The sequence below is a fragment of the Pectinophora gossypiella genome, chromosome 21, assembly GCF_024362695.1.
Source record: "Pectinophora gossypiella chromosome 21, ilPecGoss1.1, whole genome shotgun sequence".
Taxonomy (NCBI): domain Eukaryota; kingdom Metazoa; phylum Arthropoda; class Insecta; order Lepidoptera; family Gelechiidae; genus Pectinophora; species Pectinophora gossypiella.
The window spans coordinates 11,481,923-11,502,058 of NC_065424.1; the positions used below are offsets into that span (position 1 = coordinate 11,481,923).

A 20,136-nucleotide genomic window follows, 5' to 3' on the forward strand; every position below is an offset into this window, starting at 1 on the left:
AAGAAGCCAAATCTTATTGTTATTTTTAACTTCATATCTAAGTAATCGTTTTTGAAAATAAAAGTAAATTAATAAACAAAAATATTTTTCTTTAAAGTTTTCTACAACAGACTTGGCCTCATTTCTGGTTATTGGAATGTGGCTTGTAAATATTATTTTTATTGAGACAATTTTTTTTAAGTTATTTTTTTATAACAATCACAACAGTAATTAATTAAAGTGCCACATTACAATTACCTTTTATATGTTTATAGTATCTAGAATACCTAGATAGAATTCCAAAAATATCTTCAATTTTTAAGCTGTTTCGTCTTATTATTTTAAAGTGGTATCATTCAGAATAAATGTTCAGAAACTGATTAAAAAAATTATATTTTAGGAATTCTGCTTAATGAAGAGATTAATATTTTGGAAGTTATCTATTATGCCACTAATTAATGCATTTAATTAACAAACTCTTCGTCAATTTCGTTTCCAATTAATAATCTCATAATGAAATCTCATTGCGCGGAACAATGTTTTTGTTTTTATTTTCTTAGCAGCCAGTGACAGGCATAGTCAAGAAATCGATTCAAAAGTTTACTGAGTGGCTTTCACATGATTATATTAGAATAATTACTTTAATATACTAAATACTTTTCACACATATACCTATAGTGGGGCAGTTATCATTAACTACCCCATTATTTTCTATTTACGGCATAAATCTTTCACATTTTAATTGATCGAAAACTTTCAGAACCAAAATGTGAAAGCTGTGGTTTGAATAAAACTTTTGAGTTGGAATCCCGTCTTATTACAAAACGCCGACTATGGACTTCTAGGTTTTTGGGTGTTCATGGTTTCCCGGGCTTTGGGAATGAAAACCTAGTCAGATTTCATGTAAAGGGTTAATGGATTGATAACTGGGTCAAATTATAAATTAGAAAATCTATGATGATTGGAAACCAATATAATTTTTCTTTTTTATTGATTTACATATTTTAAATAAGAATTAGACCACAGATGACGTCATACGTGTATTTCTATAAGTACAGTCATGAGCAATATAATGTACCCACTTTAGGACTCTGTCGCACTAACATATTTGACATTTAGTGAGACTTACAGTCACAATTTGTCAAAAAAGTTAATGTGACATGGTACCAAAGTGTATACATATTAATGCTCGTGACCGTACTCATACTTAGTAGTATCGGTAATATCGATTTGATGTTTCGTAAAAAGTGTCTAATTTGAGAATAGTATTAGACAGTCACTAGTTCATTAGGTACAATATTTCAATATAGATAACATTTCACAATAGCTTCAATGGGCTGTACGAGTTAGATTTTTTAAAATTTTTTGGCCTGGTTACAAAGACCTTTAGGCCATTCGTAAGCCAGTGAAGTGAGGTTCATTAGCATAGTGATGTATCAGTCGATTAGGGCAATCGATCCTGTTCTGTTACATGATGCCAACTCAAAGTTTTACCCTCCCAGGTAGATTTCTGCCGATCCCCCGGGTATAAAGTAGGGTACATACCTCGGCACGGGTCGTTCTTGACCAGGAACTCGTCGAGGGCCACCCAGCCGCCTCCGACCCTCACCATCACGGTGGAGCGGAGGATACGGACTAGGCGCAGCTTCTGAGAGTCTCCGAACTGGTAGGTAGAAAATGTAAAATTCAAATATACTTTATTGTACCAAAAAAGAAAGAAAATAGTTACAAAGGAGACTTAACTACTTATGTACAAATTAATATCGTTATGGGATGTTTTTGAAAAGCGAATGAAAGGGTGTTTTTAAAAGGCTTATAAAAAATGTCAATCAAAAAATTTAATTTAAGATCAGGATGAAACGTAGTGATTTATATATTATTTGATTTAAGAGTTAGTTTTGATTTGATTTTGAATCAAATACTTTCCTGTCCAACATTCTTTTTGGAAATTGCGCGGTAAAAAAGCTCAACAAACATTTTAAGTATTAACATGTTCACTGTGTAACTGAAAATTAGATATCAACTCCTCACGTGCAATGTAATTTTTTGATAAACACATTGGAATTTATGTACATAGACACACTATGGCAAGAAAATATGTGCGCCACATATGGGTCATACACGTACGAGTTCCAAATTGATTGACTCATATGTGGTTCATACACAGTGAACCTGTTAAGGTAATTAGTATTAAAATGTGTATACGCACCCTGTACTTGCCCTCTCCGACCTGGAAGACTCGGAACTTCTGCCTGCAGGTGCAGAGCATCACCAGTCTCTTCACCTCATCGTGGATCTTGTCTGCGTCCGTCGGCGGACCTCGTCTCTCGACCTGGTGGTAACGAGAATAGTCAGTCAAGTATATTCCCTCCTCCAGCGCTAGCTAGTTATCCTGTATTACAGGGTCCGCTTACCTAATCTAAAGATTTGTCAGGTCCGGTTTTTTTTACAGAAGAGACTGCCTGTTTGACCTTCCAACCCGTGAAGGGAAAACCAGCCAAATACAAGTTTAGGTCACATACATCCGAAAACATTTCCCGGGAACGTGGGTTTCCTCCCAATGTTTCCTTTGCTGAGCACGTGATAATAATTTATGATGTAAACATTAATTCGAAAGCAATTTCGGAAATCATTGGTTTAAATTAGGCTCGTACTGGAAGTTGAGCCTGCGATTTCTCATTGAGAGTCAAGCGTCAGTCACAGCCAGTCAAATACAATGTTCGATCTTTTTGTTTCTTTGTTCCTGACACTTTTAGTCAGGATTATAGAGCGAAGGACCTTTTGGCGTGCGGACATAATCAGAACTAACGCAGAATCCTATGAAAACGTCACTTTTGACAGTTGCAGCTTTGCAGCAACCCACGCCCGTTATCCCCAACGGGGTGGGCTCAGAGTCAATTACAAAAAATATGCTGATTAAACATTAAATTTCCACAGGCCAAGTAGTTATTACATAAAGCAACCCGTCATCTAAGGCAAATCTAAAATAATATGTCTCATAAAAAACAACTTAAAAAAAAGAAACTATATGTCTACATCACACTCACCGCCTGTCGATCCAAATGATGCAAAAAATAACACAGGACGTTTATCAATCATGTTAAGATAAATGATAAAACTGCAGAGATAAAACTGTCGTAATGTTACCTTAACGCAAGGCTAACCCTACGATTGTATTATAAAAAAAATCTGCAATGTTGTAATGAATGAGTATTCTATGACATTTGAAAGTAGCAAACTCTCTGGCTATAAAATGAAACAAAATGCCTATTTATTTATTACATTTCGCGACTTTACAGTGCAGAAGCGCCAATGCGCCGTGAAACTTTAAATATAAACAGTATAATAAAAAACATATTTAATTTTCACACATCATTCGTCATCTCGCAGAACCTCAGACACTCGCGACACACATACGTCCACTCACTCACAAACAGATCACACTCTGGTGCCGATGCAAGGAGTGCATTAAGCATGCACCCTACCCTACCCTATAATATATATCCCACTGGTGGGCACAGGCCTTTTTTTTTAACGGTGTTCCTCCTTGCCGCCGTGTGGCGGGGATACGGGAACGCAATTGCACACAACCGCGTCCCCGCCGGCGGATGCCCTTTGGGGCCCAGCGCCCATGGGAGCGCGTCAAGCGCCTCCCCCTCCGCCGAGGGCTGCCCGGAACACTTGGGGAGCCCTACAGCACGGGACCTATGTTGTGGACGGCGGTCCCCCGACTACCGTCCACAGGTCCCCGTCAAGGCGGCGCTCGGTCGATTGCGACCAAGTACGCCCGTCGCCGCCTTCCCGGTCGCCTGCGGCGAATCGCCCTCCCCTCAATCAACCCGAGGAGGTATAATAACTATAATCATTTGCTAGGTAAGCGTGATCCACTCTAGACCACATCATCGTCATTTACCATCAGGTGAGATTGTGGTCAAACGCGAGGCTATATTATTATAAAAAGAAAACTCTGCCTTACCCAATCAGGTCGTAGGGCGGCAATGAACTCCTCCCAGTCGATGAGGCCGCTGCCGTTTCTGTCGAACAGGTCAGCCACGGCTCCCATCTCCAGGCGGGATGTGTCGAATTCTAAGGAATAATGACACTTGTTTTACAAAATGTCCAGCAAGCAATTATATCGAGGACTTCGGGCAATAGCCGTGCGATGTTTATCGGCGTAGATAGCATTCGCTGCGTCTATTGGTCGAAAGCCTCGATATGTTTCCACCGCGCGGCGTGGTTGCCGTGCAGCGGAGAATGATTATCAAAAATATGGTATAAGAAAACCAGGTATGCTCAATCCTATGACAAACCGCCATTGCTAGCTCTTTGATGACGAAAGTGTTACCTCTTTGTTACCATTGATTGGTTGGTTTTCCTATACCATCATTCTGATAATTTCAATCTAGGTAAAAATTGAGATCACAATTTTTAACTTACATTGAATCTAGCTTGTCTATTCCGAGGTTTTGTTAACAAAAATGTATGGGTCACGAACGTATTGAGCTAGTCCGGCATGACCCAAATATGGATCATTAGACTGTCAACGTGTTAACGCGCTTTCGTGGTTTCCTTATAAGGCGAGACGATATGAGTTTGATGATGATAATGATAGCTGTGGTAAAATAAGACAATCAGAATCTATCCAACGTAATTAACGTAATTAACCGCCATTGCTAGCTCTTTGATGACGTAATTGTTACCACTGTGTTACCATTGGTTGGTTGGTTTTCCTATACCATCATTCTGATAATTTCAATCTAGGTAAAAATTAAGATCACAATTTTTAACTTACATTGAATCTAGCTTGTCTATTCCGAGGTTTTGTTAACAAAAATGTATGGGTCACGAACGTATTGAGCTAGTCCGTCATGACTTCATGAGTCATGCATGACCCATATATGGATCACTGAACTGTCAACGTGTTAACGCGCTTTCGCGGTTTCCTTATAAGGCGAGATGATATGAGTTTGATGATGATAATGATAGCTGTGGTAAAATAAGAAAATCTGAATCTACGTAACGTAATTACGTAATTATCATGGAGTGCCCTCTGCACCGGTTCCCATGTGGTATAGCGTCATACAGGTAGTATGACGGATGCGGCAGAGACTTGGTTAGGGGAGCTTCAACTGGATATATGATCCACGCAGGATATTTTATTTTATTTTTGTCTGCCATTCGCAATAATAATAATGGATAAACTAGTTGAAGGTCAATTTTACATTCTAGAATCTACGCTGAAGAGAAAAAATATCAATAAATTGCAACAATTTTAAATCAATGTACTTAGGTATAAATTACAGAGGATGGTATACTAACTGGTGTTGATGATTCCGTCGATGAATTCGTTCCTGGGTATGAGGCCATTGTTGTCTTTATCCATCTTGCGGAACAGGTCCGTCAGCCGGGACTTCTTGTGGTTCATGAACTTCAGGAACTGTTGGTGGAAACAACAGGTTTGGTCAGGGATTTCGTCTAGGGGGCAGTATCCAGCGTAACCATTCAATGAGAGATCATAAATCAAAGATCATAGAGTCTAAATAATACATGCATAAGATCACGCCTATTTCCCGGTGGGGTAGGCAGCGACCACGGAATACCACTACGATCCTGACACACCACTTTCGATTCTTCCACTCTCATCAAAGACTTCACGCATGCTCGCCGGTTTAGAGTACGGTCACGAGCATTAATATGTATACACTTTGGTACCATGTCACATTAACTTTTTTGACAAATTGAACTGTAAGTCTCACTAAATGTCAAATATGTTAGTGCGACAGAGTCCTAAAGTGGGTACATTACATTTCTCATGTCTGTACAATAAATAATATTCATTGTATCAGTTTAAAACATAACATAACCTCACGACAATATTCCCAATTGGGCTACCCTCTTCATCCAGCCAGAATCCCAATTGAATTAGGACACTCGCTGCAGTTCCTCGTTCAACAGTTTCGCTATTTGCCTCACAGTTGCGCCATTTGCCCTACAGTTGCGCAATTTTCCCCACAGTTGCGTCACTTGCCCATTGCCCTTGCCCTTGCGCCATTTGCCCCATGATTTTAGGCGCCATTTGCATTACAGTTCCATGTATACTAAAGGTGACTTACCCTCTTTCTCCAGTCGTCCCAGCTGAAGTTGGACACGCGCTGGAGCTCCTTAAGGTGAGCGAGACGCTCGTGTAGCCGTCTCTGTCGCTCCCAGGCGAGCAGCCATACGGTGCGCCATTTGTCCCACAGTTGCTTCACGCGTGGTGACCTGAACTCCGGTTCTGCGCCCTTGCTGCTAGGTTGAATGAGGGTTTTAGTGTTTTTGACCTTAATTTTATATTGGTTTTATACAGCCTTTTAAAAAATATACTACTGGGCATAAGCCTAGATATAAATAAGGGAAAATAGGGACACGTAAATGTTAAAGGTTTTTCTTCTTTTTTACGAGCTTGTAAAATTGTGGAAGCAACTTGACGTAAAAATAGTTTTCTGATAAAAAAATATGACAATACAAATTAAAAAAGGGATTTTTTGCTTTTGCTTGGGAAACTCACATGAAGAAAATTAATTATCTTTATAAATTAAGTACTTAGCCTTTTAAAAGCCAAGTATAAATTACCTACATAAAAATACTATGATATTTAAGTGCTACATACTTGTAAAGATACCTGGGGTGTTAAAAAGGCCACATCGAAGCAATTCATCTACAAAAAGCAATATTGCTATTTGACATTTGCGCATATAAAACTAAGTGCGCAATGCAAACAAATGCCGAATAGCAATATTGCTTTTTTAGATGAATTGCTTTGATGTGGCGTTTTTAACTCCCTTGCTTACAAATAAATATTCAAAATACTGACATGCCTTTACTTATGCAGTTTATTTAAAACAATATGCATCTACTGGCAAGTCTACAAACTTGAAAACAAAATAGGTACTTTTTCATACTGTTTAGATAATAACTACGTTTAAGGTTAATTTGAATTCGTATAAAAGCTGTTCTGTATTTTAAAACAAGGTTAGAATGTATATTTATTATTTTAATAATAAATAATAGGGTATCTTTAGATTTTTAAAAATGACCTGTTAAAAAATTGATTATTTTTTTATATTCCCAAAACCTATTATGTACGATAATATATTTTTTATGTCACTACAAAATATTTAAAAATATGTGGTATATTTTAACAGCTTTTATATGCACCTACGAATTCAATTCAACAACTAGGTATAGTTAAAAAAAATCACGGAGAAACGGATCACATGGTTATCACACGCAAAAATATTCACAGTTTTTTTCCGGGCAAATGCTCAAAGCTTCACTCTGCCCCGATGATTTCAAGCTATAAAGTACCTAAAGACCCCCGATGACGACATGATTGTTCAGCGAACATTGAACCTTGAAAGCTTAGACGTATAGTGTAAAGTTGGGAATTTTCTGGGGTGAAAGTACCAATGGGATAGTTTCCAAATAGTCAACTGAGTTACTTTTTTTCTAAACGTCAAAGTACGAGTTTACTATGGAATTTTTGTGAAAAAGCACACTGTGACGTCATAGAAAAACGTAACGAAATGTCGGACTTATTATTACGTTTTTGTTGGTTATATATAATTCATAAATAATTTAAATAGAAAAAAGAAAATGTTTTTCGTTAGTTTTAGATCTGTTTATATTTAGTAATCAGAATTTTATAATTTATCTTGAACCTAGTACACGATCCAATTTTATTTATTTAGTTATAACGTCTGATTTGGGAATACAAATATTCTTCGAACAAAAATAATACACAAATATGTCAAAATAATAATGATTATCAATGATTCAGAATCTAATTTATAAAATTACTTAACACTGTTTTCGTTTTGTAAACAACTTCAAAAATAGAACAATAAATGTTTGTTTTTACGGAAAATACTATTATTTTTATTTTATATTCCAACTATTACAAGACAAGGGCAGGAGGATGATGCTTCCTATTTTAATAACTGGTTCTTAAGGCAGGCAAGTGGACCCCGAAATTAAAAAAAAATGCCCTTAACACTTTCACTGATACTAACCACGTGACATTGAACTTTTATTATTCATATTAGTCGGACGCTTGGAATCTAGACCACGGTTAGAGACGTACTGTCCGTGAAGGTGTTAATAAATTGGTACTTTCTCCCCAAAAACCTTTACACTAGGCAGAATGCGATGTAAGCCTTACCTTCCCCTTGGCGGGAACCTCGGCCCGTAGTGCGGCAGGTTGCGATCAGGCGTCTCCCGACCCGGGCTCACGCGACTGGACACACGCATCAATATAATCACACGCATTACACGCAATTAGGCAACCACACGCAATCACACGCAACCCCATATTGAAGCTTGTATTTTTGTTAGCGGCAACATTTTTTAGTTAATTGTAATGTAACGGTGTTAGGTGTGAGTGTCTTGTGCACATTTAAAACAACTGTACTGTCCCGACTGTGTACTTTACTGTCAACTGTACAGTGTCTGTGCTTACCTGGGAGGTTAAAAAGGCCACATCGGAGCAATTCATCTCAGAAAGCAATATTGCAATTTGACATTTGCGCATATAAAAGTAAGTGCGCAATGCAAACAAACGTCAAATAGCAATATTGCTTTTTAGATGAATTGCTTCGATGTGGCATTTTTAACACCCCTGTACTGTTTGTTTTCTTTGTATGTTTTCCTTTTCTTTTTTTTATTGTGTACATATAAATAAATAAACTACTTTATTTTCTTGAAAAAAGTTTTTTCTTTTAATTTTAACATAGACACCTTATTTCAAACCTTGCCATATTTTTATGGTTTGTAACAAGGTCCATAAAGCAGGGAAACTATTAATATTGCAATACTCTTATCAGTTTATTTACACTACGAGTGAATTATAAAAAAAAAAAACACCCAAAGACGTTTTTTAAAGTAAACATTGTGTAGTTAGGATTTGAATAAGCCCACCACCAAAAGTGTTGATTGTAACTGTTTCTTTTCGTATGTATGTGTGTGTATGAAGACTGTTTTTCTAACACTATCTGTAGTGTGATATTACTGTCCTTGTCTCGCTCGCATACGTCATCTGAATACAGAGCAAGACAAACAGTCAGTCAGTACAGGACGGTCTGCCTGTACAGAGTTATGGTGTGTTGGCGAGCCAAATCATGGTAGTGTACTTTTGTACACTACACTGTCACTGTCATTTCGTGTCAAAGCGTATATTTAAATTTATTTTATAAATAATAAAGGACCAGAAAAATAATATCTGAATATTTTCATGTGTGTAATTGTGAAAGTGTATAATGTTATTAGGACCGTTTTTCTTACACTCTCACTGTGTAATTTTGTTTTAAAAACGTATATTTATATGTGTTCAATATAACCTGTATTATACCTATTTACTTTTGATGATGTGTGTCAAACAATCCCATGCGTTATTTATTAGTTGATGAAAATCGTGCATATTAAGGAATTACACTCGTGCATTTATTTCTACAAGTCGAAATGATTTGTCAATTCTGTAGTTTTATAATGTTTTTGCTTTTAATTTGACTTGTACAATCTAGTTTTTTATACTCTGATTAAATTCTGCTGATAATTAGTACGTGGGGCTTTAAAACCACCACATGAGCGCAAATCCTATAACAATATTGCAATTTGACATTTGCGCATATAAAAGTGCGTAATGTCAAGAAATGTCAAATAGGAATTGCTTTTTAGATGAATTGCTTCAATGTGGCCTTTTTAACCCGTCTGGATTCGACAGTTTTATGTATGCAATTTTAGCGCAGCAACCGCACATAATAATTCTGTTTGATTATCTGTAGTATTTATGACAGAATAAAATCTTATTAAACATTTATTTCGAGATATTTTGTAATAAAAAATACGAAACTATTTACCTATTATAATTAAATCCAAAAAGATAGCTAAGGAATACGAAGAAAAATTAAAATTATATTCTAAAAATACTTTACGAATGGTTGTGAGAATGCTTTTGGCATAATAAGTAGTTATATACAAAAAAATACTTTCATGCTAACTATTTATACATATCGAATTTAATATCTAGTATAATCTACTAATACATATAATGGTGCTAATTCCTGTAAATACCATCTAATTTTATTTTAAGTTATATCTGTCATTTTCTTATCCGCCGAAAAGGAAAGGGACGGGTAATCGACAAGCATAAATTTTATGGAACACACGTCAATTTTAAGCACAAATCTAAACCAACCGTCTAAAAATTTTACATCAGTCAATAACTCGACACAGTTAAGTAGACAGCACGTCAAACGGATTGCATACCAGCGACGTACCTTTTTGATTCGCCCGGGTTATTCATTCATTTACTCATTCTTTCTAAAATTAAGAGCTGTGAATCATCCGTCCCTTTCCTTTTCGACGGATATGAAAATGACGGATATAACTTAAAATAAAATTAGGCGGTATCTGCAGGAATCGGGGCCAATAAGTTCCTAAATATCACACACAAAACACGCATTATAAAATATAAGTTGGAAAAGATGGCGCCTTTATTTTTGGTGTTGCCATATACATTTTTCTTTCGTTAGCCAAATATGGAATAAACATTATTTATTCTAGTAGGCAAATTAAAGAGAAGGCGAACATCATGTCTTATAAATTGGTCTTTGGTAGACAGGAATAGAGACAAGTAAAATAGCTACAAGAGTCGATGATTCCAGTACCTAAAGTAAATATATATTTATTTTTATTTTGAAAAGTAGAATTATAGTTTTAGCGCCAATAAAATAATTTAATAATTTATGTAAATTAATTAAAAAATTTAAGACACAACGGTATCGGTAAGAAGATACAGCGGTATCTATTAGTAATGCTTTTATTGTCTTTCTCAATAAACTCAAATTAAGACATACTTAATAAAATAAATAGAATTATACAGAAAATAATTACTGACCACACCATGTTACCCGCGCTTTATTTTTTTCCAACTTACATTCCACTCTATGTACAAACTAACTAAGTACCACATAAAAAGCACTATAAGCCACAGATAAAAAACCAAACAGAATAGACAAAGACGTCAAACCTTCCTCTCCTAATTCGACTGTGTATCCTGGACCTTGGAGTGAAGCGTGCGCGACAGGGACGAGACATAAGCACATTTACAAAGGTTAGAGCGAGACGAAGCTACGTCAGTAGGTTCGGCTTTAAAGGAAGAAATAGCTGCTTATTTTTAACTTTTTGAAAATAGAAGGAAAGAATTAGAATTCCAATTTAGAACGAGTTAACTATATACCGAATAAGATACGTTGCTTTACAGGTGCTTTAAAGAGAAATTTTAAATAAAAAAAATAGACTGATGAGACTTGACAGCTCGATAGCAAGCAGCGTCGCAGCTGAGGCGTCGGCTTAACGACGACACAGATCGAAAGAATTTCGCATAGACAGGAGGAGAACCTGGTGGTGTAATGGTTGACACGTCATCATCGCTTGACAAGAGCTACGGGTTCAAGTCTCGTCCGAGTTAGAAGTTTTATCGATTTAAATTTTCTCTTTGTGAATGTGAGTTTAGACTGTTTCTTCCTTTAACACATTACGAGTAAACACAGTTAAAACAGTAAAAGCACAATGATAGTTAGAATCCACCGTGAGTTACAATTCATCAAATTAATGGAGAAGTAACGTAAATATGGAGTCTTTATATGGGCGAATTATTCATTTAATAAGTTAAAAGTACACTGGTGATCAGTGATTTGCCGTCCCTGGGACAGTTTCCACTTTGGGTACATTCCCGGCAGTAAAATATCGCAGAAAACTCTTCTGTAAAAAGGTTGTTACCTGTTTTATGTAGATAGGATCAGAGTACAAGAAAGAACAATTTGAAAAAGAAGCAGCCAGTGTCCTTACTATTCACGAGTTTTTACAACGGGAACATTCCCACTTTGGAAATATTCCCGGGAACGGCGCATCTTTGTTGGTAAGTAGATGCTACAAACTTTTCAACATAGTTTGAAAGTTCTGTAACTAGTTCTATCTCTTTCTTGCACTTATTGAAAGTGAAGGACGGCACTAGTTAGAGCTGTCAAACTCGAAAACTCAAAGTCCGTATCCATCAGTACTTATTATTTGAAATTTTCGTTTCCATATAAAAAGACTCTTTAAAAAAACATACAACATTGACGAGGGTATGAAAAATAGTAAAATTAAAAATGGAGTCGTATTTTTTTAAAAAGAAACATAAGCTTAAAATTACGAAAAAAGAACAAATAGAAAAAATAATAAAATGAACTTTAACACACCTGTAGCGCCTGGTGCCATAATAATCTGGTGACACCGACCTCTCCCTGTTGAGGTCATGCTGAGACCCACGACTGTATATTTCCACATGGCAACACATAACACACCATGCAATGACGTCACAAGATGGCGGATGAACGTGCGGCGAGCGCGAGTGAACGGAAGAGAAAACATAAAATGCGAATGAGAAAATGGAACATAAAACAACCTAATTAAAAAAAAAACTGTTATGTGAGTGTCACAGACTATAAAGGAAAATTAAAGATTTAAAAACAAAAGGTTTTTTTTATAATAAAGTACGTACCCAGGTGTTCCCTTGATAGCAGATTTGGCAGATACTTTGCGTGGTGTGGATTCCCGTCCTACGCTTTGGCTCTTGACCTAAGAAATAAATAAAATCATCTTCACAAATAGATTTTTATGCACATTCATCTTATGTATGTAGAAGTTCCAGGTTCGAAGCCAGAGACGTATCCTAAAAAACAATTCGTGATCCATAGTTTGGTTAGAACATTACAGGCTGATCACCCGATTGTCCGAAAGTAAGAAGATCCGTGCTTTTTAAGACACGTCAAGCCGTTGGTCCCGGTTACTACTTACTGATGTAAATATGTAGTCGTCACATGAACCATGTCAGATGCCTTTGGCGGCGCAATAATAACCCTGACATCAGCGTTGATGAGGTTGGTACACCTCTCAACCCACATGATAAGAAGAAGAAGAGACACGGTTACTGTTATATGCGCCATGTAAGGGGCCTTTGGCGGGTCAATAATAACCCTGACACCAGGATTGATGAGGTTGGTCATTGAACTCACAGCCCACACGAAAGACAAAGGGAATAATATAAAATGATAACTGACCTGGTAAGCCTTGCAGACGCGGTCGACTTCGTTCTGTCGCTTCTGCGTGTTCTCCATCAGCTCCTTGTGGTCCTCGATGAGACCTTCCAGCAGTTCGATGGATTCTGGCAAAGGCTCCGATTCCAATGCTAAAAGTCGAAATTATCACATTTAAAGCTTGACTAGCAATATAAAACACTCGTCATAAAGCCGCAGTATGCGGTTTATGCGTGACAACGTTAAGATACTTATGCCTTTGATTATGTTTCAGACCATGATTCTGAGTGTTATCATCTGCCTAGCTACTAGCATTATCCCTTTTTACAGGGTCCGCTTACCTAACCTGAAGATTTGACAAGTACGGTTTTTGTTTTTTTTTTGTTTTATCAAGTGGAATTTTATAATAAAAGATATATAGTAAATATAAACAGGGTGTTAGTGATATCGTAACGAAAACTGAGGGATGATTCAGACCATGATTCTGAGTTGATGTCAAAAAAAAAAACACGAATTTTGCGACGGAAAATTCCACTTCATTATAACTCAGAATCATGGTCTGAATCATCCCCTTTAGTATTCGTTACTATGTCACTAACACCTTGTATATTGGTAGACGCACAGTTTCATGCAAAAAAAATAAATGCGTCTACTACTACCAAGTAGTAAATGGTCACTGTGGTCCTATGGTACAGTCATGAGCAATATAATGTACCCACTTTAGGACTCTGTCGCACTAACATATTTGACATTTAGTGAGACTTACAGTTCAATTTGTCAAAAAAGTTAATGTGACATGGTACCAAAGTGTATACATATTAATGCTCGTTCGAACCCCGTTACCGGACTTGCACCAATGAGTTATTAATTTATCGTAACTGCAGTTTTCACTAACACATTCATCATCATCATCATCAGCCCATTAACGTCCCCACTGCTAGGGCACGGGCCTTCCCTATGGATGGATAGGGAGATCGGGCCTTAAACCACCACGCGGGCCCAGTGCGGATTGGTGGTTATTAACGACTGCTAATGCAGCCGGGACCAACGGCTTAACGTGCCTTCCGAAGCACGGAGGAGCTCGAGATGAAAACTTTTTTTTTTGTGGTCACCCATCCTATGACCGGCCTCTGCGAAAGTTGCTTTACTTCAACAATCGCAAACCGAGCGCGTTTACCGCTGCGCCACCGAGCTCCTCAAACAACATGTGCTAATTATGTAAAATTGTTTTAATAAAAACCTACATATCATACAACTATTTATTTTAGATACTATTATTTTATACAACTTTTTCAGTATCGAATTTTATTGGCAAGCATCATCGGTTGGCTCGGTTGCCGTACCCGCGGATTTCTCCAGCCGTGTTGTAGCTGAAAATCAGCGTTTTGTTCGTGGGAGCAAAAACTTACGCTGAGCTATGACCGATTTGCGCTGCTACAGCACACATACATATCTGGCGTGTTTAATACAGAGCTTCGTCTCTGTTGATTGGTTGTCTGTATCTAATCTTTTTCTTTTTGTATGCATGTGTGTCTGTAGACCAAATAAATGTTTTTATCTATCTATCATATATCTATCGACCATTATAGACGGCGATACGGCTCACCTAACACGTTGGTCTAACAGAAAGCTCGGAGAGATGTGGCTATTTAGTTCATCTTGCGATGGATGTACCTCTGACTACGCGAATTTGAATAATGCGAGCTTACGTTATGTACTTACATAGCAGTGTGTTCTCGAGTCCCATCAGCCATTGGAGTAGCTCCTCCAGCACCAGGTCGAGGTCCTTCAGGCTCTGCATGTGGGCCTCCAGCTTGCCGCCGCGCTGCATCGCCCATTGCCATACCTGCACCAACACCAATGTAACCTTAAGGCATAGAATAAGGAATAATACTACGTATGGAACGGCAACTCTCCGCTCCCCACCAGCATCTGAGCTAGGTTTACCTCACCCCCCCCCCCCCTCGAACATAGTTTAGACAGACGTCACATACACAGACGCGCGTGTACAATAATGCCAATGTGTAGTGTCGGTGTAGTTGGGGGCCTCAGATTTTTTGCTATGTCGAGCATGTAGAAATTTAAATGACGCAACCAAATATTTATATTCAGTTCGGATAAGAACCCAAACCTACGAATCGTAAAACCCTTGCCCAGGGATACGGGTGAAGATCTTAACGTTGGCGGAAATGGGAGCCTTCAGTACGGCAATATAGGGCGGAAGGGGTAAGTCACAGGGACTGTAACCTGAAACCTGACAGAGGGCAGCAGTAACTGCCAGAACTAATCAGAGGCGCAGGACAGAAGTCCTAGTACGGCTTTGAAATAGAAGACAGACAGGAAGACAAGAGGGAAACCACAGCCTTAATATTTCCCTAAAAAGTAGCATGGCTCTTAAATTAGTGATGACGATGAAGTAAACATTAAATCGTTGCATGGCATTTTGATTTGTAGTTTACCTTCAGTAAAGCGTAGTTTGGCGTGTTAAAAAGAAATCAGAATTTTCCGAAAAGTTAATAAATAAATAAACAAAACGAAACATTAAAGCAATTCATTTCAAAAGCAATATTGCAATTTGACGTTTGCGCATATAAAAGTAAGTGTGCGATGTCAACATTCGAATGGCAATATTGCTTTTTAGATGAATTGTTGTGATATTACCTGCCCAGGCGTAACTTTACTAAATATGCGTATTACGGGAAATATTGACACTCCGAACTTGCTAGATGTTGCTTTTTGACCACTCATTATTAAAATAATTATGTTTCCATTATTAAAACTAACACCCTCTAATTATTGTGTAACTAATTAATTTCACACTGTATTTGTAAATCTTTTTTTATATAATAAACATGTTGTAGTAAAATGCAATTTTGATAATAAATGAATAAAATAGGCAACATAATATTTAATCTACAAGTTTGTAGATAAGATATTTCATGTTTTGATTAATTATATCTTGGTTTTTACCAGAGAAGTCACGAGTTATTATTATTGTTATGCTTCATAGGGTATAGACATCAAGAATTGATGGTTGATGCAATTGGGTAGTTTCCTAGGTGAAAGATAAATTATGAAACTCTGATTACTAAATAAAGGCAGATCTAAAGGTGACAAAAAACGTTTCTTTTTTTCCATTTAGCTTATTTATGAATTTTAATGACAGAGGGCAGCAGTAACTGTCAGTACTATTCAGAGGCGGAGGACAGATGTCCTAGTATGGCTTTGTAATAGACTACTCTGGGCGCCATCCTACTCGCGTCAGATAGGGTACTGCGGGGCGGAAGGCAAGAGGGAAACCACTGCCCTATTTTTCCCTAAAAAGTAGCATGGAAAATGCTGCATCGACAAGAGCGTGGCTCTTAAATTGATGATGATGATGATTAATTTTAATCAATATGTAATATATGTAATAGTGCGACACTTTTCATGTTTTTCTATGACGTCAGAGTGTGCTTTTTCATACAAATTCCATAGTAAATTCGTGTTTGACGTTTAGTAAAAAGTAACTGATTTGACTAGTTGGACACTACCCTATTGTATGCATTTGAAAAAAACTTCCAGAAATTGTATTGAATATAAAAATACTGAAATACGAGAGTTGATTTTTAATTTTTATTGTATCCAAAAATATCCGAAGATTACTGTATCAATCGGAGGGGGTACCCCTGTATACATATTAATGCTCGTGACCGTACATTACATTGCTCATGACTGTACTAATGTCCCATACTGACCTCGTCCCAGCGGCTCTGTATGATGGTGATCCAGTGCTTGATAACGGTGATGGCGTCGGGGTGCGCTTTCCCGAGGATAGAGTGAGCCAGAGCGATCGTGTCGTCCTTGTCGCGCTGTTTGTCCTTCAGCTCTCTGATGAATCTGTTGTCAAGAATACCACTTTTTAATTTAGAGGGTCACTGTGTTTTACCGGCTTGCTTCTCAAAATTCAAATTCAAAAATATCTTTATTCAGTAGGTAACATAGTTACACTTTGAATCGTCATTTTTTACATAACGAACGTCTCATCCGCCTAAAACTACTGCAGCTTCTCACAACCTGTATAGCCGGGGAAAAGAAGCTGCAAGAAAAACCTCGGCACAGGGACCTAGACGTTCTTTAAAAAAATAAAAATAAACAAAATATTGGTATACAATTGAGTAATTTAGCTGCCTAATCACAATCGGGAAGCACTGGTTCGAACCTTTATCTTAAGTGTAGTTTTCGCTAACATAGTTGGGTCGTGTAGTAGGTTCAAGATAAATTATGATATCGTAATTACTAAATGAACACAGATCTAAAACTAACAAAAAATACTTTCTTTTTTCTTTTTTTTTACCTTATTATGAATCAAGAAAAAATAAAATAATAAGTGCGATATTTTTAGTAAAAAGTAACTGATTTGACTAGATAGTTGCTCTGACTAGAAACTAGCCTGTAGGCTCGACCATTGCAGACGGCGATACCGCTCACCACCTATCACGTTGGTCTAACGGAAAGCTCGATGAAGTGTGGGTACTTAGTTCATCCCAGTTCATTTTACGATGCATATATCTGTTACTACTCCTATATGATCGTGAGTTTACTTTCGAATTTGTGTTTATTTATTTATTTAATTAGTACTGCCACATGGTTTACATTTATGCATTATACTAATTAACTCTAATTATATATATAGAGATCTGATGTAAATCACAGTTACGGCGTACCTAACTTACATAATATAATTGTCTTAATTTCTAACAAAAAGAAAAAGGAACAAAAAAGAAAACAATTAGAAAATTATATTAATATGGACCACCCATACAACAGCCATATCCCTGAATATGCCTATAAATCCAACAATTTATCTACATTCCTATCAGTTAGCTGTCATATGTGTGGTTCACATTTAATCATCAGTGATGATTAATGGGCCCGTCATTTAGAAAATGCTTATTAAGCTTACTTTTAAAATTGTAAAAATTATCATGAAATAAGTCTAAATCAGTGATACTATTTGAAAATAAATTATACTCAGAACAAATCCGGACCAAAGGAGACTGAAGCCCTAAATTGTGTTCAACAAAACTCGAGTATAAATAAATTTTAAAGGAACAAGTAACTTATTTGACTAGGTTGCCATCTTGCATTGTGCATTGCAATTGTATTGTGGCTTAGATCTTGATAACTGTTGTATAACATACCTCTCGTGGTCAAGGATCTGCATCTGCGTCTCATGGTCGCCCTCAGGCAGCTGCCCCGAGAATCGAAGCTTGGTCTCCGCGTCCGACAACCACTCCAGCAACATGTTCACTGACTTGTGCAGTTTCTCCGCCTGGCGGACAGATATACAGACATTTTTTTTTTGTTTCTGTAGCACTTACCAAACAACCAAAAAAAGTTTTCATCTCGAGCTCCTCGTTACAAGGCACGATAAGCCGTTGGTCCCGGCTGCATTAGCAGTCGTTAATAACCATCAATCCGCACTGGGCCCGCGTGATGGTTTAAGGCCCGATCGCCCTATCCATCCATAGGGAAGGCCCGTGCCCCAGCAGTGGGGACGTTAATGGGCTGATGATGCGATGATGTAGCACTTACAACTTACAGTGCGGATTGGTGGTTATTAACGACTGCTAATGCAGCCGGGACCAACGGCTTGATGAAAACTTTTTTCTTTTTTGTGGTCACCCATCCTATGACCGGCCTTGCGAAAGTTGCTTAATTTCCACAATCGCAGACCGAGCGCGTTTACCGCTGCGCCACCGAGCTCCTCCATAAAAAACTCGTAAAAAGTATCTCATTCCTAGGTTGTCAAGTAGCCTGTCAGTGGTACCTCTTTGAGTGCTCCCTCCAGTTTGTGCGCCTTCTTCTCGCTGAGGGTCTGCACGGACTCCCACGCCGTCTTCAGCTCGCTGCATTGCTGGCGGATGCTGGTTGCGTCCTCACGAGGTACCTGCACATATTTATACCCATGTTTCATTCAAATCAAAAACAAAGATTTATCTATGGATAATGGTCCCGATTCCTGCCGACACCTCCTATTTTTGTTTTAAGTTATACACGTCATTTTCTTGTCCGCCGAAATGGAAAGGGACGGATGATTGTCAACAAGTTATTCATAACCCGTGCGAATAAAATAGGCATCTCGCTGGTATGCAATCCGTTTGAAGTGCTGTCTACTCAATTCTGTCGGGTTACAGGCCGATGTAAAACTTTTAGACGATTGTTTTAGATTTCTGCTTAAAATTGACGCGTATTCCATAAATTTTATGTCTGTCGATTACCCGTCCCTTTCTTTTTCAACCGATAAGAAAATGACAGGTATAACTTTCGCAGGCAGGCAGTCGCTTCTGTAAAAACCCAGACCTGTCAAATGTTCAGCTTAGGTAAGCGGACCCCGCGAAAAAAAACGGGATAACGCTAGGGATGATGATGATGATGATTTAAAAGATCTCTTAGCTTTAAGTCAACTGTGATTTAATACCTAATATTTTTAAAATGAACTCCACTCCTGCAGACAAACCGAGGTATTGGCTCTGGAGGGGTTTTATTATAACGAATTTTGCTTCTTTATGAAAAAAATTGCATACTAACTTTTGGATCGAAATAAATACAAAAGACTAACTAACGGCCTCCGTGGTCCAGTGGTTGAGCGTTGTGCTCACGATCCGGAGGTCCCGGGTTCGAATCCCGGTGGGGACAAATCACAAAAAAACACTTTGTGATCCCTAGTTTGGTTAGGACATTACAGGCTGATCACCTGATTGTCCAAAAAGTAAAAAGATCCGTGCTTCGAAAGGCACGTTAAGCCGTTGGTCCCGGTTATTACTTACTGATGTAAGTGTGTAATCGTTACATGAGCCTGGCACTTGAGACAAACCGAGGAATTGGCTCTTTAGGGGTTTTGCTGTGACGAATTTTGATTCTTTATGAAAAAAAGTACTTACTTTTGGATGGAAATAAGTACAAAACACAGCACAAAAAGAACTTAATAGAGAGGCATGAATAATCTTTGATGAGAGTGGAAGAAGGGAAAGGTGTCAGGTGTAAGTGGAACCCTGTG

General features: G+C 37.7%; 1 protein-coding gene across 19 annotated transcripts in view; it reads right to left on the reverse strand.

Annotated features, from left to right (window-relative positions):
* Positions 1 to 20,136, reverse strand: part of LOC126376453 (microtubule-actin cross-linking factor 1) — a 278,361-nt gene that overhangs the window by 11,027 nt on the left and 247,198 nt on the right. For 16 of the 19 annotated variants that reach the window (XM_050023773.1, XM_050023772.1, XM_050023782.1 and 13 more), the window contains 13 exons: positions 18,907 to 19,026; positions 18,278 to 18,408; positions 16,832 to 16,973; positions 14,817 to 14,940; positions 13,119 to 13,246; positions 12,560 to 12,636; positions 12,258 to 12,329; positions 8,180 to 8,254; positions 6,093 to 6,264; positions 5,299 to 5,416; positions 3,956 to 4,065; positions 2,189 to 2,311; positions 1,525 to 1,642 (listed from right to left, as the gene is read on the reverse strand). In XM_050023773.1, coding sequence (XP_049879730.1) covers positions 1,525 to 1,642; positions 2,189 to 2,311; positions 3,956 to 4,065; positions 5,299 to 5,416; positions 6,093 to 6,264; positions 8,180 to 8,254; positions 12,258 to 12,329; positions 12,560 to 12,636; positions 13,119 to 13,246; positions 14,817 to 14,940; positions 16,832 to 16,973; positions 18,278 to 18,408; positions 18,907 to 19,026 — 1,510 coding nt within the window. The remainder of the gene's footprint in view (positions 1 to 1,524; positions 1,643 to 2,188; positions 2,312 to 3,955; positions 4,066 to 5,298; positions 5,417 to 6,092; positions 6,265 to 8,179; positions 8,255 to 12,257; positions 12,330 to 12,559; positions 12,637 to 13,118; positions 13,247 to 14,816; positions 14,941 to 16,831; positions 16,974 to 18,277; positions 18,409 to 18,906; positions 19,027 to 20,136) is intronic. The other 3 variants (XM_050023768.1, XM_050023770.1, XM_050023775.1) reach the window with 3 other exon arrangements.